This window comes from Tachyglossus aculeatus, chromosome 3, assembly GCF_015852505.1.
Source record: "Tachyglossus aculeatus isolate mTacAcu1 chromosome 3, mTacAcu1.pri, whole genome shotgun sequence".
Taxonomy (NCBI): domain Eukaryota; kingdom Metazoa; phylum Chordata; class Mammalia; order Monotremata; family Tachyglossidae; genus Tachyglossus; species Tachyglossus aculeatus.
Window position 1 is genome coordinate 65,372,465 of NC_052068.1, and position 23,888 is coordinate 65,396,352.

Genomic DNA, 23,888 nt, shown 5'->3' on the forward strand with positions numbered 1-23,888 from the left:
GCTCTTATTGTGCACAGAGGACTATACTAAGCACTTAGGAGAGTACAATATGATTGGCAGAATTCCCTGCCCACAAGGAGCTTAGAGTCTACTGGGGATATAGACATTAATATAATTAAATTACAAGTGTGTACATAAGTGCTGAGGGACTGAGGGTGAGGTGAATATCAAGTGGTAAAAGGGTACAGAGCATAAGGTGCATAAGTGATATAGAAGGGAAAGGGAGTAGGAAAATAGAGGGCTTAATCAGAAGGCCTCCTGAAGATGTGATTTTAATAATGCTTTGAAGGTGGGGAAAGTGAACATCTGTCATATATGAGGAGGAAGGATGGTGCTAGAGGAGTGAAGTGATTGGACTGGGTTGTAAGTAGGAAACCAGCAAAGTAACAGAGGAATGGGGGCAACCTGATTGAGTGCTTTAAAGCCAATGGTAAAGAGTTTCTGTTTGATGAGGAGGTGGATGGGTAAAGACTGTAGGTTTTGAGAAAATATGGACTGAACTTTTTTGGAGAAAATTATCTAAGCACTGGAGAGAAGTATTGACTAGAGTGCGGAGAGACAAAAGGCAAGGAGGTAAGTCAGTCAATCATATTTATAAAGCGCTTAATGTGTCGAGCACTGTACTTGGTGCTTGGGGGAGTAAAATATAACAATAAACAGACATATTCCCTGCCCACAACAAGCTTACAGTCTAGGGGATGAGCTGACAGTCTAGAGAAGGAGGAGGAGACGAAACATTAAACATGGCAGAGTGAGAGCTACCAAGATTCCCTGTTTTCTAGAACCAGTGATTTGCTCTCAAAATGCAATAGTCAAGGTGGGAAGAGGATAAGTGGTTTGGATCAGCATAGTAGCAGTTTAGAGAGAAAAGGGTGGTTTTTAGTGATGTTGTGAAAGTAGAATTGAGAGGACTTTGTGACAGATTGAATGAGAGAGATGAGTCAAGGATAATGCCAAGGTTACAGGTTTGAGACAGGGATCATAATGGTGTCGTCTACAGTGATGGGAAAAACATGGGAAAGACAAGGTTTGGACTGGAAGATGTGGAGTTCTGTTCTGGACATGTTTAGCTTGAGTTGTGGATGGGACATCCAAGTAGAGATGTCCTGAAGACAGGAGGAAATGTGAGACTGAAGAGGAGAGAGGTCACAGTTGGAAAAAAGTAAAACTTGGAAAAGCATCGGTGTAGAGATGGTAGTTGGAGCCACGGGCAGTGAATGAGTTCTTCAAGGGGGTGGGTGTAGAATTAGAACATAAGGTGTCCCAGAACTGAGCCTTGAGGTACTCCCATATTTAGGGGTTGAGAGGCCAAGGAGGAATGGTCAGAGAGATAGGAGAATTTATCAGCAGGTCTTGCCCAGCTGGAAGCAAATCAACACATTTTTCTAGCACATTTCTGTAACTGAAAAGATACATAAGGGAAAATGTGTGCGTGTATCTATATATGTACATATATAGATACACACACACAAATTACTATTTGCTTAATTTTGAGCTTAAAATGACAAGGTTTCAAAAAAAAAAACTAAATCTTGGATCTGGCTCAGAGTCACCGATATATTCTTAGGAATTAAATCTGATTATTCCTAGATCCTCACTCCCTCAATAACATCTCCTACTTTTACACCAGCTCAGGGCCAAGTTTAAAAAATATAATAATAATAATAATAATGGCATTTATTAAGCGCTTACTATGTGCAAAGCACTGTTCTAAGCGCTGGGGAGTTTACAAAGTGAAGATGCAGAATCTCTGACCCACTATTAGGCCTGATCTCTTAGGCTGTCTTTACAGGTACACTGAATCAACAAGTGGGATGTTTCAGAAATAACCTGTAAAGTCTGCTAAAAAAAGAATGGGTCTACAGACAGTGTTATGCAAGATACACATGAACTCTAGAATTGATTAACTGCGAGTCAGGGAACTGACAAAGGTTTACACACAAGCTTTGGGGAAGCAAAGCAAAGGTTCCTCCCCTGAATAAATCCAGACCAGGCAACCAAATTCTGCAAAAAAGTGAGGTACATTCTTTTCTTCCTCAAGCATATTTTCTTTCAAGTGGATTCTCACATCTCTAGTACCATTTTACAATGAAGAACTCTGAAACCATCCCCCAGCAAACACATCCGAACACAAACAAATTCTAGCTAATAGGCCAAGGAAAGGAAAGGTGGCTCCCAAAGAAAGGTGTCAGGTTCACCCCCCCTTTCCAAAAATCAGCAAGTTCAACAAGCAATAACAATTTATTAATGAGAGAACATGGTTCTCAGAAAACAAGGCACTCCTGGTAAAATGTTTCAAGCACTACTTCACCTGAAACAAGGACTTCAGTCACAAGGACTTGGCATCCTGACCAGACTCTGAAATGCAAAAACTTTGCTTATCCACAAACTCTATAAATGACACCTCACGTGAAAGTTGTTTCTTTAAAAGCAGATTAAACTTTGGCAAAGGCAGGTCATTTATTTTCTTAAAATTGGCCTAAGATCTGGAAATGGCATTATGTCTTCCCAAGCTACAACTGTCACTGTAGATTTCTGATTCTACTTGTCTATCAAAATGCTTACTAAGTATCAATCAATATTTATTGAGGGCTTGTATTAAGTGCTTGGGACAGTATAGTATAACAGAGTTGGTAGTCATGTCCCCTACCCACAAGAGCTAATAATAATAATAATAATAACGGTATTTGTTGAGTGCTTATTACATGTCAGGCACTGTTCTAAGCATGGGGTTGGATACAAGCAAGTCAGCGTGGACATAGTCCATGTCCCATGTGGGGCTCACAGTCTCAATCCCCATTTTATAGAAGAGGTAACAGGCACAGAGACATGAAGTGACTTGCCCAAGGCCATATAGTCAAGTGGTGGAGCTGGGATTAGGACCCATGACCTTCTGGCTTTCTAGACTTTTCTGAGTCTAGGGGGAGTTTACAGACCCTGTGTTAGACGGTGGCACGAAGTAAGAGCTTAATATAATAATAATAATAAATAATGTCCAAAGATCACAGATTCAAGTGCAAAGCATGAGGCTGGATGCCAGGGGATCTGGATTCCAGTCCTGGCTAGCTCCTCAATAACCTGCTGGGTAATCTCAGGAAAGACCCTCATCCTCTCTGGGTCTCAGTTTCCTGCACAGAGTAAGTGCTCAATAAATACTATTGACTGATTGATCAGGGCACAAAGAACTTTTTTCTGGCAAAATTTTATGAAGAACATTGCAAAGGCATAGAAGCAATGCATGCTTCAGTCCCTGCTTCAAACCCAAACAAGCTGATTCACTTTAAAGACCACAGCTCCTATCCAACCTTCAAAAATATCTTCCTAAGTCTCAGGATCAGTCCAATGTAGTTTAGGATGGAGGATGGGAGTGGAAGGGAGAAGTTGTTAGAAATGAAACACCAATCAGGCATTTGCAAAGCCCCATTTCCTTCATTCCCACTCTGGCATGCACCAATCTCACAGCAGAAAGAGGTTGTTGGCGCTTGGGTAGGGAATATCTTTCCTATTGCAAGAACTTAAAGAAAAAAAAATCCACAAAGGGGAAGAAGTCAGTTTATTAAAGATGAAAAGAGTTGAAGAGACAAACCATTTAAAAAGCACAAAAAATGCCTTTATTCATTCTGATTATACCTTACACAGCCCAAAGTCATAAACAAGTGGCATTCCAATATTTGCTCTAGTTCCCTATCTCAGACACTAGTGCCCCATATTTCTCCCAAAAAAGGAATTTTCTAGTGGCAAGAACAAAGCTCCTTTGTAAAACATCAGGTGACATCCATTTTTATCAGATTGATGAAAACTCTGGACAGAGAAAAATCAAGCCTTCTCTCTCACAAACCAGGAAGTTGTAAGTGGCAATCCCAGGAAGAAACAGAACTGGCTCAGGGTAGCAGACACCTTATCAGATTTGGGTGATGACAGGATGGAGGGAGAGCAAGAGGAAGAGGAGGCAAACCGGTTTCCCAGCAATACTCCTCTGCTGGCCTGGATTACTTAATAGGCTCAAGCGGGAGTTGCACTACCGGCCTCCGAAAAATAAAAATAAATAATGAACCTGCTCATTACAGCCCAACACCCACCCCCGAGGAAGAAAGCTTTAAGATGGTTGGTCTGTTGGGTTAGTTTTCTTGTCCTCCAAAAACAGAGTGGTACTTCCTGAAAAAGGGCAAGAACAACACATGGGAACCCAAAAGCAAGGTAGAGGTCGGGGGAGGACACTGGGGGCAGGAGAAAAAACTTTTCTGGATAGTTGGGACTGCGTGGAGAAACAATAAGTCCTAAATTCAGCAAAGAAACAGCATGATCTAATGGAAAGCATGGGACTGGGAGTCAGAGGACCTGGGTTCTAATCCCAGCTCCGCCTCCTGTCTGCTGTGTGACCTTAAATCACAACTTCTCTGGGCTCTGTTACCTCATCTGTAAAATGGGGATTAACATTGTGAGCCCCACGTGGGGCATGGACTTTGCCCAATCTTATTATCGTCTATCTACCCCAAGTAGATACAATACAGTGTATTGTAAGCACATTTTAAGATAAGAGCTTAACAAATACCATTTAAAAAAAAAAAGATAACCAAAATTGCTTCAGAAATTGCCCAGTTTCTTTTGGTTACCCAAATAATTTTATCCCACCTAATCTTGATTATACTGGGTCCTTCCTTTATGAGTGGGTAAAGCCAAATCAATTATGGAAGCATGATATGATCGGACAATGCTACTTGTTAAGCACTTATGTGCTATTCACTGTGCTAGGTGCTGGGGTAGATTACAATATCATCATGTTGAAATTAGTCCCGATCCCACAGGGGGCTCACACTTTAAGTAGGAAGAAGTGAGATTTAAACCCCATTTTACAGATGGGGCAACAGGCACAGAGAAATTGACTTGTCCAAGATCACATAGCACAGACAAGTGGCAGGGCCTGGATTAGAACTCAGATCCTTTCCCAGGTCTGCGCTTTTTCCACTAAGCCTTGCTGCTTCCCCCAATTCCCTGTACTACCATTGTTTCAAATAAACCAGCTCCACTGACAGGGACATCAACTACTAAACACAGTATCACACAACCTCCTTCCAAACCATTATGGATTGGTATAAGCAAGTAAGTAAATGTCACATCTGTGGACTGAAATGGTTCTTGAGAAACCTGTTGTTTCCAAGACCACAGGAAAAATCAAGTCCAATACATGAGTAATATGTAAAAACCACTGCTGAAAGATTGAGGCTTGGAGTATTTCACACAAAGTACACCCAGATTTACCTTGTGTGTGAGAAATGGATTTCAACAACGACTTCCTGGAATGATGCCACTTCACCTGGCACAGAAACCAAGAAGGAACCAGAGTGTTGAAGCCATTCCTTAAAAGGTTTTAGTCATCCTAAATTTTTGTAGAGTTTCTTTTTTGTGGTAACAGAGTACAATTTCACCTCAAGAAGCTGCAGGGTTCAATCAATTGTATTTTTTGAGTGCTTACCATGTGTAGAGTACTGTACTAAGCACTTGGTAGAGTTCAATACAACAATATATCAGAGTTGGTAGATATTGCGTGCCCAAAACAAGCTTACAGTCTACAGGGGATCGAGATAAAGCTTCTTCTGTTTTGCTTCACATTCACCCTTATTTTGCTGCCTAACACCATCACTGCACATGATTACTAAAACCAAAAGGTATATATTGAGCATTTACTGTGCACAAAACACTGTACTATGCACTTGGAGGAGTAAAATGCAACAGAGTGGGTAGACAATTTCTGCCCTTAAGGATCTTACAATCTAGTGGGGAAAAACATTCAAATTATATATAGGAGAAGCAGCAGAGTATCAGGATGGGTACATAAGTTCTGGGGGGCACTTTTATCCCTATTTTTACAGATAATAATGATAATAATTACTACGATTATGGTACTTGTTTAGAGCTTACTATGTGCCAAGCTCTGTTCTAAATACTGGGGTAGACACAAGTTAATCAGGTTGGACACAATCCCTGTCCCACATGGGGTGTACACTCTTATCCCCATTTTACAGGTGAGGTAACAGGCACAGAGAAGCCAAGTGACTTGCCCAAGATCACACAGCAGACATGTGGCAGACCCAGGTCCTTCCAACTCCCAGGCTTGTGCTCTATCCGCTAAACCATGCTGAAGCAAAGAGAAATGAAATGACTCGTCAAAGGTCACAAAGTAGGGTGGGACAGTGACAGGACCCAGGCCTCCTGACTCTCAGGCCAATGATCTTTCAACTCAGCCTCACTACCTAGTTGTAGGAGAGCCATCATGTTACGGCCAGTTCACGACTGCGTGGGGGCAAGGTCTTCTATTCATTCAATTGTATTTGAGTGCTTATTGCGCACAAAGGGCTGTACTAGACACATGGGAGGAAATAACAATTATTCTATTCTCCTACTCTTCTATTACAGTCTCATTTCTAAACTGTAAACTCCCTGTGGGCAAGGATCAGGTCATTCATTCAATTGTATTTATTGAGCACTTACTGTGTGCAGAGCACTGTACTAAGCACTTGGGAAGTACAAGTTGGCAACGTATAGGGATGTTCCCTACCCAACAGCGGGCTCACAGTCTAGAAGGGGGAGACAGACAACAAAACATATTAACAAAATAAAATAAATAGAACAGTAAATATGTACAATAGTCTACCAACTCTATTGTACATTCATTCAATCGTATTTATTGAGTGCTGTTTGCAGAGCACTATACTAAGCGCTTGGGAAGTACAAGTTGGCCACATATTTAGATGGTCCCTACCCAACAGTGGGCTCACAGTCTAGAAGGGGGAGGCAAGTCTACCAATCACTTAATAAAGTTCTCGACACAGTAAGCGTTCCATTAATACTGTTGATTGATTGATATTCATTCAATCATATTTATTGAGCACTTACTGTATGCAGAGTTCTGTACTAAGCGCTTGGAAAGTACAATACGGTAGGAGACAGAGACAATCCCTACCTGACAATGGGTTTCACAGTCTTGGTAGGAATGGCCATACCAGACACCGGAGAGAAGTACGAGGACAGTAAGATTCAGACATAATACCTGACACAGATCGAGGTGCAGTCTAAAAGATGAGAAACTGACAACAGGGAAAAGACAATGGTAAAATCCAACCCCATCACCTCAGCAGTAGGAAACTGCTGGGAGGGAATGGTCTTGATTCAGACATAATACCTGACACAGATCGAGGTGCAGTCTAAAAGATGAGAAACTGACAACAGGGAAAAGACAATGGTAAAATCCAACCCCATCACCTCAGCAGTAGGAAACTGCTGGGAGGGAATGGTCTTAGCATCCCACTGTTCCACCAGAGACACACTGGTTCTAGGCCATCAAATCTTCTCAGGGTTCCCCAAAACTTGGTTAGTTTGCTTCTTCCTGCTCTGCTCCAGTGGGTGGCTCTTGCCCAGCAATGCCAGTCTAGGGAGGGGACACCCAGATGGAGCATTTCCTCCTCCTTTCCCTACTCACCAAGGAAACCCAGAGCCCCGGGGATGTAGTGCTCCAGATTACGTGGTCCTGGTTTCCACCCACCTCGCTCCAAGACAGGAGAACCTTCTTCAGGACAAGGCAGCAGGGAACCATGATGCTTTTTTGGTTTACCAAATCAAACATTGCTTGAAAGAGTCATATCAAACACTGCCCCTCTCTGCTTCAGGGGACTTCCCCCTTGAAAGTTAGCCCCAAAGCAATTCACTCTGTGGAAAGCCAGTCCAGCTAAACAAGTTTCAGTTCCTGGAACTGTTAGAGAGAGGGGGAAGCGGGGAGAGCCGAGTGAAAAGATTTCAAAAGTTCATCTCGGCTGAAAGCTTACAGCTTCCAAAAGAAAATGAGAGTTTGGACTGGACTCGGTGCTCTCAATTGCCTAGGCAGAAAAGTCTGCACACCTAGTCAGATTCTTCTCTGGGGAATTAAGAATAATGAAGTAATGAATAATGTAGGTTTCACGCACATTTCTAATTTTACAAAGAATAGCTGGGGAAAAAAAAGAAAAAGTTTCAAGAAACATCTTCACTTCTGATTTCCTAGTCTCCCAGTCCCTTCGGCATCATCTTAGCACCCCACTCCCTTCGGCATCATCTTAGCACTTGACTTTGCACCCTTTATTCAGTCCTTCCTCAGCTCCACAGCACTTAGGTACATGTCCTTTACTTATAAAAATGCCTGTCTCCCCCTTTAGACTGTAAGCTCATTTTAGACAGGGAACGCGTCTACCAACTCTGTTGTATAGTACTCTCCCCAAGCACTTAGTACAGGGTTCTGCCCACAGTAAGTTCTCAGTAGAGTGCCTGATTCTACAAATTCTAGAGTGTGCTAAGCACTCCAATTTCCTAAGGCAGAGCTAGAGGACAGCCCTGAAGAAAAACACAATTGGCCTAGAATGCTACCAATCAATAAACGCTATTTATGGAGCGCTTACTGTGTACAGAGAGCTGTACTATGCACTTGGGAGAGTACAATATAAACAGAGTTGGTAGACATGTTCCCTGTCCGTAATGACTTTAGAGCTTACCAAATGCTAAAAGGCTGCCTAGTTGTATCCTAATGCATGTAAGAAGCAGTTCCAAAGACAGACATTTGCTCTGGATCAGCTGAGGTCCAACCCCCAGAATCCTTTTGAGTGGAACTCTGGATAGCATTTTACAAACAAACCCCTGGGCCATGAAAGGTTGGAACCTATCAGTCTTGACCAAAGGAGAGCTGGTCACTCCAAAGACCTTAACTGAAATAGACAGCCTATTATTATTATTGCAGTTATTAAGCACTTACTGTGTGTCAAGCACTGTTCTAAGTGCTGTGGCAGATACAAAGTAGTTAGGTCGTGCACGGTCCCTGTCCTACATGGGGCTCACAGTCTAAGAAGAAGGGAGAACAGGTATTTAATCCCTATTTTACTGTTCAGGGAACAGGCAGCCCTGCACAGGCACTTTCTCTCATGAGGAGTCTTCAGCACACGCTGGAGTCACCACTCCAGCTGCCCCAGATCAATCTGCAACCTAGCAAATACATTTTGTGTTAAGTCTCGGGAGTGCTAAAATCAAATGCAAATTACCGCTCAAGAAACAAGTGACATCCGTAGCATTAAATTCTGGTTTCTCTGCCATCTAAAGATGACATCACCTCAAATAGCTATGCATTTAGGGTTGGATGTACCACATACCCCTAAACCAAGTACCCTAGTCCTACAAAGGGTAAAACAGCATGCTCACACCCCAGATGTTGTGAACCTTAATATAAAGTGATACACAACTAGGACCTACAACTAAGTCTGCCTAGTTAATAAGTTTACGAGGAGTCTCATTCTTGGACAGGGTGAGTAGATCATTAGCCCTCAAGATCTGCATAAAACAAGTTGAAGACCTCTGCCGGAGTAAGAAAACCTTTTCCTAGGAGATCTAGTTGCTATTTAATTAGGTGGTCTTGCTATCATTTTATTGGAATTTTAATTTTATTGAAAATGAGTCCCTATATTTCTTCCTCAATGTAAATCACTTGGGTTGAAAATGTCCTTTCTCTGACTGAAGATAGTTTTGCCTTACCTACTAGTAGATAGCATTGGGTTGTCACCTACCTAAACACCTTGCTGCAATTATCTATAAACATTTTTCCTTAGAGCTGGTTAATTCTCAAGACTTCTGAGGTGACTGCAAAAAAACAGAGCCGATACATAGTTTCGAGGAATATAAAAATGGCTTTATCATCATCATCAGTATTTGAGCACTTGTGTAGAGCACTATACTGTGCACTTCTGAAGGTACAATGCAACAGAGTTGTTAGACATGGTCCCTGCCCAAAACGAGCTTACAGAAGTAGAAAGAATATTTAGTAAATTAAATTTGATGTTTATATATATATATATATATATATATATATATATATCCACCAGGCACCTTCTGCCTGCTGAGACAAAGAAAAGCCGACTGCATATACACAAAGCTCAGGCACCACTGACTCATTCACTAGTACACTATATGGAAAACCATTTACTTTTCTATATTTTTGGTCCCAGTTGTGATTGAAAAAGATCCCCTCATCCATAGGGATACAGGGCTAATGGCATGAATCATGAAATGAGAAGGGATATTACACAAAGCTACACAGAGGTCAGACTTGGACATAGGATAGCAATTATTTTGCCCAAAATTTTCAAGTATTTAGCACCACTGCTTCATGTTATTATTAATAATAACAGCACCTTGAGTTTTGTACAGCACTTTTATTTTTCCAAAGTGTTTTCATATCGATGACCTCATTCTATCCTTACCACATCACTGTGAAGAAGGGAGAGGCAGATATTACACCTCCATTATACAGGTGAGGAAATTGAGGACCGGAGAAGTTAAGTGACTTGCCCATGGTCACAGGCCAGGCCCATGGCAGAGCGGAGAATAGATCCCGACCTCCAGACTCAAACCTGTGCTCCTTCTACTAAGCTCCCAGCATCCAATCTCTCTGGAATGGATCACTTAAAAAAAAAAAAAAAAGAAAGAAAGAAAGAAAAGAAAAGCAGCATGCTCAACATTAAAATGGCAGTTAAAAACCTAGTGGTGTTTCCAAATGATCCTCAGGTAGTTCAGGCAATTTTTTTTGTGGCATTTACTAAGCACTTAGTATGGTGGGGTAGATACAAGCTAATCACTTGTCCCACATGGGGACAGCTTTAATCCCCATTTTACAGATGAGATAACAGGCACAGATAAGTGAAGCTATTTGCCCAAGGTCACACGGCATATGTGGCAAAGGTAGAATTAGAACTCAGGTCCCTCTGACTTCCAAGCCTGTGCTCTATCCACAAGGACATGGTATTCAGGCCCTTAATGCAAGGGTGCTCCTTAACAGCATTTACTGATCTCCACTTATTTACTCATTCAGTGGTACTTATTGAGCGCTTACTGTGTGCAGAGCACTGTACTAAGCGCTTGGGAACTACAAATCGGCAACATATAGAAACGGTCCCGACCCAACAGGTTCACAATATAGATGGGGGAGACAGACAACAAAACAAGTAGGCAGGTGTCGATATCATCAGAGTAGATATAATTACAGCTATATACACGAGTAATAAAATACAGTAATAAATATGTTCTTTTCATAACTCATGTCATTAACACTGTATCCCTATGGATGAGGGGATCTTTTTCAACCACAACTTGGACCAAAAATGCAGAAAAAAATATATGGCTTTCCATATAGAGTACCAGGAGATGAGTCACGTACTGTGTTTAACACAAACTGAGAAAATGGTGATTGCCCAAACCCCTCAAATCTTGCAATTCAGCGCTAAGATTTTGAAAAAGAAAGAGTTGATGCTGAGCACGATCATCTCGAACCAGCCCAGGCCTTAGAAGTGAAAGCGCCCGAATCACCATGTTTTAGTTCTCCCAAGGGCAGTGCACTGTCCTTTCCTAGGAGACTCTTAAGGAAGTGGGGAGTCATAGGACCAGGCCGGGCTCCAAACCAGAACCTTTGGTTTGCAGAACTCCGGGGTTCCGGACATTATCCGGTTTCCCAAGCTGGTCATGTGGCGCAGTGTTGACCAAAAAAAAAAAAGGTGAGGGGCAGCTCGGTGCAGACATTAAGCCCACCCAAGCGAAGTGGATCCTGGTGGCTTATGAAGGTCACTTGCCTGAGGTGATTATATTCATTTATTCAATTGTATTCGAGCACTTACTGTGTGCAGAGCACTGGACTAAGCGCTTGGAAAGTGCAATTCGGCAACAGAGACAATCCCTACCCAACAACGGGGCTCACAGTCTAGAAGGGGGAGACAGAGAACAAAACAAGTAGACAGGTGTCAATACTATCAGAATAAAAAGAATTATAGCTATTACACATCATTGATAAAGTGAATAGAGTAATAAATATGTACAAATATACACTAGTGCTGTGGGGAGGGGAAGGCGGTAGGGCAGAGGGAGGGAGGGGGCGATGGGGAGGGAAGAAGGAGCAGAGGAAAAGGGGGGCTCAGTCTGTGAATAATTATGGTATTTGTTATGCGCTCGTGGCTCAGTGGAAAGATCACGGGCTTGGGAGTCAGAGGTCATGGGTTCTAATCCCAGCTCCGCCACTTTTCAGCTGTGTGACTTTGGGCAAGTCACTTAATTTCTCTGGGCCTCAGTTACCTCATCTGTAAAATGGGGATTAAGACAGTCCCACGTGGGACAACCTGATCACCTTGCATCCCCCCAGCGCTTAGAACAGTGCTTTGCACATGGCAAGCACTTAACAAATGCCATCATTATTATTACTATGTGCCAAGCACTGTTCTAAGCGCTGGGGTAGGTACAAGGTAATCAGGTTGTCCCACTTGGGGCTCACAGTCTTTATCCCCAATTTACAGATGAGGTAACTGAAGCACAGAGACGTGAAGTGACTTGCCCCAAGTCACACAGCGGACCAGTGGTGGAGGCAGGATTAATAATAATAATAATAATGGCATTTGTTAAGCGCTTACTATGTGCAGAGCACTGTTCTAAGCGCTGGGGTAGGTACAAGGTAATCAGGTTGTCCCACTTGGGGCTCACAGTCTTTATCCCCAATTTACAGATGAGGTAACTAAAGCACAGAGAAGTGAAGTGACTTGCCCCAAGTCACACAGCAGACCAGTGGCGAAGGTGGAATGAATAATAATAATAATGATGGCATTTGTTAAGCGCTTACTATGTGCAAAGCACTGTTCTAAGCACTGGGGGGATACAAGGTGATCAGGTTGTCCCACGCGGGGCTCACAGTCTTAATCACCATTTTACAGAGGACGTAACTGAGGCTCAGAGAAGTGAAGTGACTTGCCCAATGTCACACAGCAGACATGTGGCGGAGGCAGGATTCGAACCCATGACCTCTGACTCCAAAGCCGAGCCACGCTTCTTCTCAGAATCCACGACCCCTGCCTCCTGAGCAACTGAGGCCCAGAGAAGTGAAGTGACTTGCCCCAAGTCACACAGCAGGCCAGTGGCGGGATTAGAACCCACGACCCCTGCCTCCCGAGCAACTGAGGCCCAGAGAAGTGAAGTGACTTGCCCCTAGTCACACAGCAGATAGACCAGTGGCGGGGGCGGGATTAGAACCCACGACCCCTGACTCCGAGCAACTGAGGCCCAGAGAAGTGACTTGCCCCAAGTCACACAGCACAGACCAGTGGTGGAGGTGGGATTAGAACCCACGACCCCCGACTCCGAGCAACTGAGGCCCAGAGAAGTGAAGTGACTTGCCCCAAGTCCCACAGCAGGCCAGTGGCGGGATTAGAACCCACGACCCCTGCCTCCCGAGCAACTGAGGCCCAGAGAAGTGAAGTGACTTGCCCCAAGTCCCACAGCAGGCCAGTGGCGGGATTAGAACCCACGACCCCTGCCTCCCGAGCAATTGAGGCCCAGAGAAGTGAAGTGACTTGCCCCAAATCACACAGCAGACAGACCAGTGGCGGGATTAGAACCGACGACCCCTGACTCCGAGCAACTGAGGCCCAGAGAAGCGAAGTGACTTGCCCCCAGTCACACAGCAGACAGGCCAGTGGCGGAGGTGGAATTAGAACCCACGACCCCTGATTCCGAGCAACTGAGGCCCAGATAAGTGACTTGCCCCAAGTCACACAGCAGACCAGTGGCGGGATTAGAACCCACAACCCCCGCTTCCAGAGCAACTGAGGCCCAGAGTAGTGAAGTGACTTGCCCCAAATCACACAGCAGGCCAGTGGCGGCATTAGAACCCACGACCCCTGCCTCCCGAGCAACTGAGGCCCAGAGAAGTGAAGTGATTTGCCCCCAGTCACACGGCAGACAGACCAGTGGAGGAGGTGGGATTGGAACCCACGACCCCTGACTCCGAGCGGCTGAGGCCCAGAGAAGTGACTCTCCCCAAGTCAGCAGACCAGTGGCGGGGGCGGGATTAGAACCCACGACCCCTGCCTCCCGAGCAACTGAGGCCCAGAGAAGTGAAGTGACTTGCCCCAAGTCACACAGCAGACAGACCAGTGGCAGAGGTGGGATTAGAACCCACGACCCCTGACTCCCGGGCAACTGAGGCCCAGAGCAGTGAAGTGACTTGCCCCCAGTCGCACAGCAGACAGACCAGTGTCGGGGGCGGGATTAGAACCCACAACCCCTGACGGTTCCTAGCGAGCCCCGGTGACCGCTCGGCGGTCCGTCCCTTCCTGCCTCCCTTCCCTCAGCGCGGGCCCTGGGGGGGGGGAGGGGGCCGGGTCCCCGGCGCATGCGCGTGGGCCGCTCGGCCGCCCACCAAATCAACAAAGGGTCCGGGGTGAGGGAAGACGGGGCGGCGGCTGCTCCCCTCGGCCGCCTTCCCGGAGGCAGGAGAACAGAAGGGCGGGCAACAACAGGCCGAAGCCGTCCGTCCGGCCGGCCGGCCCCAGCTTACCCGCGCCCAAAAGGCAGGACACCAGCACCACGACAGCCCGCATGGCGCCCACTGACTCCGCCGCCTGCAATGCGGCGCGTCAGCTGATCGGCCGCCGCTATAAACGCGGCCCGCCCCGGGCCCCGACACTGCGCAGGCGTCTCTCGTCCTTCCCCATTGCATAGACGCCCCGCTCCCCCCGCATCTCCCGCCTGACCCTGACTCAGCTCTGCCCACGGCGCCTGCGCGGCCGGCCTACCTGAGGAGAATACGGAGCTGGGCCTGGGAGGGGGAGAGGTTCATTCAGTCATTCAGTCATTCATTCAGTCCATTCAGTCAGTCAATCAGTCATTCAGTCCATTCAGTCAGTCAATCAGTCATTCTGTCAGTCCATTCAGTCAGTCAGTTAATCAGTCATTCATTCATTCAGTCAGTCATTCAGTCGGTCAATCAGTCAATCAATCAATCAGTCATTCATTCATCGTCATTCAGTCCAGTCAGTCAGTCAGTCAATCAGTCATTCTGTCAGTCAGTCAGTCCATTCAGTCAGTCAGTTAATCAGTCATTCATTCATTCAGTCAGTCATTCAGTCGGTCAATCAGCCAATCAATCAATCAGTCATTCATTCATCGTCATTCAGCCAGTCATTCAGTCCAGTCAGTCAGTCAATCAGTCATTCTGTCAGTCAGTCCATTCAGTCAGTCATTCATTCATTCAGTCAGTCATTCAGTCGGTCAATCAGCCAATCAATCAATCAGTCATTCATTCATCGTCATTCAGTCAGTCATTCAGTCCAGTCAGTCAGTCAATCAGTCATTCTGTCAGTCAGTCAGTCCATTCAGTCAGTCAGTTAATCAGTCATTCATTCATTCAATCAGTCATTCAGTCGGTCAATCAGCCAATCAATCAATCAGTCATTCAGTCATCGTCATTCAGTCAGTCATTCAGTCCAGTCAGTCAGTCAATCAGTCATTCTGTCAGTCAGCCATTCATTCATTCAGTCAGTCAGTCAGTCAATCAGTCATTCTGTCCGTCAGCCATTCAGGCATTCATTCAGTCAGTCAGTCATCATCATCATCATCATCATCAATCGTATTTATTGAGCGCTTACTATGTGCAGAGCACTGTGCTAAGCGCTTGGGAAGTACAAATTGGCAACATATAGAGACAGTCCCTACCCAACAGTGGGCTCACAGTCTAAAAGTCCAGTCAGTCAATCAGTCAATCAGTCAATCAATCAGTCAATCAGTCAGTCATTCAGTCAGCCAGTCATTCATTCATTCAGTCAGTCATTCAGTCAGTCAGTCATAGTAAGCGCTTAACAAATGCCATTATTATTATTATTACTATTATTATTATTATTATTATTCAGCCATTCATTCAGTCAGTCAGTCAGTCATCCATTCAGTCAGTCAGTCAGTCAGTCATTCATTTAGTCAGTCAGTCATTCAGTCATTCAGTCAGTCAGTCATTCAATCATTCAATCGTATTGATCGAGCACTTACTGTGGGCAGAGCACTGTACTAAGCGCTTGGGAAGGACAAGTTGGCCACATAGGGAGATGGTCCCTACCCAACAGCAGGCTCACAGTCTAGAAGGAGGAGATGGACGACAAAACAAAACATGTGGACCAGTGTTAAGGCGTCGGAATAAATAGAAGTAAAGCTAGATGCACATCATTAACAAAATAGAATAGTAAATATGTACAAGTAAAATAAATAAGTGCTTGGGAAGGACAGGTTGGCCACATAGAGAGACGGTCCCTACCCAACAGCAGGCTCCCAGGCTAGAAGGGGGAGACGGACGACAAAACAAAGCATGTGGACAGGTGTCAAGGCATCAGAATAAATAGAAGTAAAGCTAGATGCACATCATTAACAAAATTAATAGAATAGTAAATATGTACAAGTAAAATAAGCAGAGTAATAAATCTGTACAAACATCTATACAGGTGCTATGGGGAGGGGAAGAATGTAGGGTTGGGGGGAGGGGGAGGGGAGAGGAAAGGGGGCTCAGTCTGGGCTCAGTCATTCATATTTATTATTAATAATAATAATGATGGCATTTATTAATAATAATAGCATTTATTAAGTGCTTACTATGTGCAAAGCACTGTTCTAAGCACTGGGGAGGTTACGAGGTGATCAGGTTGTCCCACGGGAGGCTCACAGTCTTAATCCCCATTTTACAGTTGAGGTAACAGGCATAGAGAAGTGAAGTGACTTGCCCAAAGTCACACAGCTGACAATTGGTGGAGTCTAGATTTGAATCCATGGCCTCTGATTCCAAAGCCCGTGCTCTTTCCACTGAGCCACGCTGCTTCTCATTTATTAAGCACTTACTATGTGCCAAGCACTGTTCTAAGCACTGGGGAGGTTACAAGGTGATCAGGTTGTCCCACGGGGGGCCACAGTCTTAATCCCCATTTCCCAGATGAGGTAACTGAGGCACAGAGAATTGAAGTGACTTGCCCAAAGTCACAAAGCTGACAATTGGCAGAGTCGGGATTTGATTCCATGACCTCTGACTCCAAAGCCCGTGCCCTTTCCACTGCACCATACTGCTTCTCATTTATGAAGCACTTACTATTTATGAAGCACTATTCTAAGCACTAGGGAGGTTACAGTGTGATCAAGTTGTCCCATGGGGGACTCACAGTCTTAATCCCCATTTTACAGATGAGGTAACTGAGGCACAGAGAAGTGAAGTGACTTGCCCAAAGTCACACAGCTGACAAGTGGCTGAGCCGGAATTTGAACCCATGACCTCTGACTCCCAAGCCTGTGCTCTTTCCACTGAGCCATGCTGCCTATGACCTCTGACTCCAAAGCCTGTGCTCTTATTGAGTGCTTACTGTGTGCAGAGTACTATACTAAGCTCTTGGGAAGTACAACTCAGCAACGGAGACAGTCCCTACCCAACAACGGACTCACAGTCTAGAAGGGGGAGACAGACAATAAAACAAAACAAGTAGACAGGTGTCTATACCATCAAAATAGATAAATATAATTATAGATATATACACATTAATAAAATGGAGAAATACATACAAATATACCCAAGTGCTGTGGGGTGGGGAAGGGGGTAGGGCAGAGGGTGGAGGAGCAGAGGAAAAGGGGGTCTCAGTCTGGGAGGGCCTCCTGGAGGAGGTGAACTTTCAGTAGGGCTTTGAAGGAAGGGAGAGAGCTAGTTTGGCGGATGTGAGGAGGGAGGGCATTCCAGGCCAGAGGTAGGACGTGGGCCGGGGGTCGACGGCGGGGCAGGCGAGATCGAGGCACAGTGAGGAGGTTAGTGGCACAGGAGCAGAGTGTTTGGGCTGGGCTGGAGAAGGAGAGAAGGGAAGTGAGGTAGGAGGGGGCAAGGAGTTGGAGAGCTTTGAAGCCAATAGTGAGGAGGTGAAGTTAGAGAGAGGGGATGAAGGAAGGGGAAAAAAGGACAAGAGAGGGAGAGGAAGGGGAAAGTTCGGTTGAGGAAGCCGTATTTTGAAGGTGGGAGGGATAGACAGATTTCAGGCTGACTAGGGGTACTAGGGAAAGGTGAGAGGCTGTTAATAATAATTATGGTATTTGGTAAGCACTTACTATGTGCCAAGCACTGTTCTAAGTGTTGGGGTAGGTACAAGGTAATCAGGTTGTCCCACGTGGGGCTCACAGTCTTATTCCCCGTTTTACAGATGAGGTAACTGAAGCACAGCAAAGTTAAATGGCTTGCCCAAGGTCACACAGCTGACGAGTGGCAGAGCCGGGATTAAAACCCATATCCTCTGATTTGCAGGAAAGTAATAACAGTAAAGGTATTTGTTAAGTGCTTATGTGCTATGTGTCATGCTCTATTTTAAGCAAGGAGGTAGATAATACCAATGATTATGGTATTTGTTAAGTGCTTACTGTGTGCCAGGCACTGTACTAAGCGCTGGGGTGGATACAAGCAAATCAATCAATCAATCAATCAATCATATTTATTGAGCGCTTACTGTGTGCACAGCACTGTACTAAGTGCTTGGGCAGTACAAGTTGGCAACATATAGAGACAGTCCCTACCCAACAGTGGGCTCACAGTCTAAAAGGGGGAGACAGAGAACAAAACCAAACATACTAACAAAATAAAATAAATAGAATAGATATGTACAAGTAAAATAAATAAATAAATACATAAATAAATAGAGTAATAAATATGCACAAACATATATACATATAAACAGGTGCCAAAGGCCAAAGGGTTGTTGACGTACAAAACTCCACCTTCCCGGGGGAAATGGAGGGGGAGCATTCTTATTTGGGAATAGCAACAGGGTCCCTAAATACCTGAAGACAAAGGTCTGGAAAGCCCAAGTGCCTTGGACTAAATCCCACAAGACGCCGAGAGGATTAGGACGTTTGGGAAAGGCCGAGTTTACTTGAGGATCTCACTGGTTCTCAACTGCCACCAGCCAGATTCTGCTCAAAGGGGTCTAATAAGCTCCCCGTGGGCAGGGAACGTGCCTACCAACAGCTGAGAAGCAAATCAGGTTGGACATAGTCCCCGTCCCATGGGGAGGCTCACAGTCTCAATCCTATTTTACAGATAAGAAAATTGAGGCACAGAGAAGTGAAATGACTTGCCCAAGGTCACTCAACAGACAAGTGGCAGAGCCAGGACTGGAATCCATGGCTTTCCGACTCCCAGCCCCATGCTATATCCACTACACCATGCTCATCAGGTTGGGCACAGTTCCTGCCCTACAAATAGCTCACAGTTTTAATCCCCATTTTACAGCTGAGGTAACTGAGGCACAGAGAAGTGAAGTGTCTTGCCCAAGGTCACACAGCAGACAAGTGGTAGAGCTGGGATTAGAACCCATGTCCTCCTGACTCCCAGGCCTGTGTTCCAAAGTACAGTTTACTTAGTGGGTTTTTTAAACCAGTATTTTGCTTTCTTCTGTTAACTATGAAATGGTCATCAACCACAAGTCCCTGTACAAAACATGGGCGGTTGAAAGTAATCGATGGTATTGATTGAGGGCTTACTGCGTGCAGATTACTGTGTTAAGGTCTTGGGAGAGAACAATACAACAGAGTTGGTAGACACTTCCCTTGCCCACAGTGGGTTTAAAATAATCCAAGCAGGGTTGCCAGAATACTAAGGCCTTCTCTCTGCTGGGTTGGGGGAAATGGTAAATGCACCATTTCACCCTGAAAATGTAAATAGGGCTCTTCTGAAGTACACACGAAAAAGCATAAACAGCCCAACTGTTACTAGGCAGAAACCCAGGGCCTAGAACAAGCAGTTTGGTCCTCCTGGTCTTTTCCACCCAGGGTTTTCTGCAGCATTGCAGTGACACATGAAAACACTGGCCTCTCGAGGGGGGTTGGACACTAACACACCAATACCAACATTATTCAGGAGGTTGGGTGCTTGCACTCAAAGTTTCATTAAAGTTTCCCATTAATTTCTTCTTTGCTACCTCATTTTTCTACTTTTCTCGCACACGAAATATGCTACAGAAAAGGATGTCTCCCTCCAAGTCTACAGACAAAGCCATTGGAGAAAGCCATTGGGTCATCTTAAGTGAGAGTTTTAATTCTAGTTTCACCTCCTACAACTCTTTCCTCACAGACCTGGTTCAGCAGAAGGACCTCAACAATCTTTCATCTTTTCTGCAACCTCCTCTTTCTCTTATTTTTATCAAAAGAGAGGTCGCTGAGGAGCAGACCCCTTCTTAGAGAGAGGCTTCTTAGTAACAAGTAGGTTTATTTTTCTTGTTACAATGCTTTCAATCAATCAATCCGTGGTAATTATTGAGTGCTATCTGCAGGGCACTGAACTAAATGCTTGGGAGAGAACAATACAACAGTATTAGAAGACACATTCCCTGCCCATAATGAGCTCAAAGCTTCACCTCACTTTCCTCTTCCCTACAGACCCTTTACTTCCTTTCATTCATTCAGTCAGTCATATTTATTGAGCACTTACTGTGTGCATAGCACTTTACTAAACGCTTAGCACAGTACTAAGTGCTTGGCACTGTTCCAGTTCCAATCTCCTACTTTCCTTTAAGAAGCAAAGCTATTCTGTCCTGAGAAGACAGAATAACAATCTTGATGGCATTCCTGTTTGGAGAAGAACTGTGCTAAGTGTTTGGGAAGCACACAAAAGAACTAAAAGATATGATCCTTGCCCTCAAGGCACTTACAATCTATAGGAGAGACAGTTGGCATAGATCGATGAATCTAAGCCCGAGTGAATATAAATAAATGACATAAACAAATAAATAAATCATGGCATGACTGACAAGGAAATAGAGATTCAAGAGGAGGTGATTTTTTTTCAGTGGTCTCTGAAAGGGAGAAGCCAGTGGTTTGGCAAAGCTGAGAGGGGAAATGCAATCATTCACATCGAACCACCTCAACGGATCACCAGATCTTATATCCTTAACCTCTGTCTCAAATTTAGGATGTCCCTATCATTTTCCCCTCAAATAGGGTACTGTTGAGTGTGAATTTTCAAGAGAATGGACTACATAAATCCCTCAAGCATTTGGGACTTGTGATCCATTTAGTAAACATTATTGTGCCAAATGCCATAGTCTGAGTATCGGAGTCTGGAGACTTTATTGCATAGGTGGCTGAGCTGGAAGTGGATACCAATTCTGTTGTATTTTACTCTCCCAAGTTCTTAGTACAGTGCTCTGCACACAGTAAGCACTAAATAAATATGATTGATTGATTGAAGATGAGTGTTAGGTATGCCGGTCCCAGGTTCCCTGGATTGGTAGGATAAATTTTGTCTGGCTGGTTGGACTAGCCCTACAGCAGCCAGAATGGCCTCAAAACAGATTTTATTTGGGCAGGAGACGGGGATGGTTCCAGAACTTTTCTCAGTGGCCTGGAATAGACTACAGCAAAACAGGAGCCTCCTGGCACAACTGGGGCATCTAATTATGTTACCCAAAGCTCTGCCACCAAAAGCCCTCATGGGTTTCTGGATTTCTGCCAGGTTCAATCAATCTGGGAGTGCTGGGAGACGATGGGAAGCTTTGACCTAGAGAAGCTGTGATGATGGAGACAAGAGCCAAGCTGGACAAAAAACATGACAGCTTTCCGCAGAGATAGGCTTCCAGAATGGGAGTTTACATCAAGAAAATGAGAGGGAGGGCCAGGGCAAGGGCAGTGGATCAAAGTAGATCAAACACGTGTACCGACTCTCTTGTATTGTACTCTCCCATCAATAAGTGCTCAATAAATATGATTGATTGATTGATTGATGGATTGAAGTACCGGCCTGACTTCTAGTTTCACTTCTGCTCTTGATTCACTAAGACTCTCTGCACCAGTTTTCTCATCTAGGGAACACTGCCCTCCTTTTTAGCAAGGAATGTTGGGGGCTAAATTGGGTGAGGGGGTGATAATAATAATAATGATAATAATTATGGTATTTGTTAAGTGCTTACTATGCGCCAAGCACTGTTCTAAGCACTGGGGTAGATACAAGGTTATCAGGTTGTCCCACGTGCGGCTTACAGTCTTAATCCCCATTTTACAGATGGGGTAACAGGCACAGAGAAGTTAAGTGACTTGCTCAAAGTCACACAGCTGACAAGTGGCAGAGCCGGGATTAGAACCCATGACCTCTGACTCCCATGATGCTGGTGGGGCGGGGGGACCTGCAAGGAGGAGCATGCACTCATTGGCAGTCCAGCATTATACCAAGAGTCACTGTGCTACAGCCTGATACAATCATTGTCCTCCATAACACTGGAGGAACAGCGTGGCCTAAAGGAAAGAGCAAGGGCCTTGGAGTTAGAGGACCTGGGTACTAATCCCGGCTCTGCCACCTGCCTGCTGTGTGACCTTGGCAAGTCACTTAACTTTCCTGTGCCTCAGTTTCCTCACCTGTAAATTGGGGAGTCAATCCCCATTTTTAGAGTGTGAGCTCCGTGTAGGGCAGGGACTGTGTTGGACATGATTGCCTTGTATCTAACCCAGTGCTGAGAACAGTGCTGGGCATGTAGAAACCAATCAACGAACAGTATTTATTTAGTACTTACTATTTGCAGAGCACTGTACTAAGCACTTGGGAGAGTACAATAAAACAGAATTAGCAGACATGTTCCCTGCCCATAATGAGCTTACAGTCTAGAGGATCAGCAGCGCTTAACAAGTATTATTAATTATTATTATTATTACTTAGTTTCCCCATGCAGGATTAAAAAGGAGGGTTTTTTTCTCAGTGTTTCTTTAATTTTGAATCAAAACTGAATCTACCACCAGGTCCTCTTAAAAACAATCACTTCCTCCAGAAGGAATACCTGTTTAATCACCCCACCTTTCAGATTATATCATCACCAGCCACTCCCTCACTCATTTATTTATCTATTTATTTACTCCCTTGTGTCATTTGTTTTCTCATATTAACTATAAAAAGCAGAGTGGCCTAATGGAAAGAGCACAGTCCTGGGTTCTAATCCCAGTTCCACCACTTGTCTGCTGTGTGACCTTGGGTAAGTCACTTAACTTCTCTGTGCCATCGTTACCTCATCTGTAAAATGGGGACTAAGCCTGTGAGCTCTGTGTGGGACAGAGACTGTGTCCATCCTGATTATCTTGCATCTACCCCAGGGCTTAGGACAATGCCTGGCACCCATAAGCATTTAACAAACACCATAAAAAATGGTCATCGATAAGATAATTGTGGTTAAGTGCTTACTTTGTGCCACTTGCCAAGCACTTTACTAAGCACCGAGGTTGATACAATATTGACTCCTCCATCAAACAGTAAACAACTTGAGGGTAAGGATCGAGTACTTCTTTTGTAAATTTCCCAAATTACTAGAACAATTCTCTGCACAGAGTAGGTGTTCAGTTAATCCTGTTAATACAAAATGTGGTTTCTTTGAAAGAGCCTGTGGGTTCAGGGCCAGTTCATAATGAACCACTTCTGTAACTTCCAATAGATCTTGCTCAAATCCTAAGTTCCTTTTAAGAACTGACATCTCCCCTCCTGGGAGCAGAAAGTGCCACTCAATAAATGCATTTTTTAAACCAATATTTTCCTTGGAGGATTGCAGTGGACACCAATTATTGTGCAAGAACCTTTTCCCCTGGCAGCCCCATCCCTGGAGATTCCACTTACTACAGCAAAGCCATTAAATCCTGGGAGGCCCAAGGCCAAAGACCTAATGAATGTTTTACCAGCCAGCAGCAAATTGAGGGAGCACAGAGTAAGGCTTAATAAATACCATAATTATGATAAATACCATAATTATGGTAACTACCATAATTATTACTTGACCAAGCAAATGTGAGGGGCTTGGCCTTCCTCAGATTCTTCTTACCAAAGCAGTTTTTAATTTGTCTATTTGAATTACTCCCCCACTATTTGTCCAAAAAGGAAAGGGAGATTAAAATACCCCAGTTAAAGACCAGAAACTGGGAGAGGGCAGAAATGACCCCTAGTTTTAGTTAGGTGGAGCAGGGAGACTCCTCTCTTCCAAGACTTTACTATGATATCTGGCTCTGCTAACTTCATCATCACCATCAATATTTATTGA

The 23,888-nt window shown here is 44.6% G+C and overlaps 1 protein-coding gene across 3 annotated transcripts in view; it reads right to left on the minus strand.

Moving 5' to 3' along the window:
- The window catches only part of LOC119925781 (prosaposin), a 41,582-nt gene extending 27,099 nt beyond the window's left edge, over positions 1 to 14,483 (minus strand). For all 3 annotated transcript variants that reach the window (XM_038744225.1, XM_038744223.1, XM_038744222.1), the window contains exon 1: positions 14,381 to 14,483. In XM_038744225.1, coding sequence (XP_038600153.1) covers positions 14,381 to 14,423 — 43 coding nt within the window. In that variant the 5' untranslated portion in view covers positions 14,424 to 14,483. The remainder of the gene's footprint in view (positions 1 to 14,380) is intronic.
- Between the last annotated feature and the right edge of the window lie 9,405 nt (positions 14,484 to 23,888).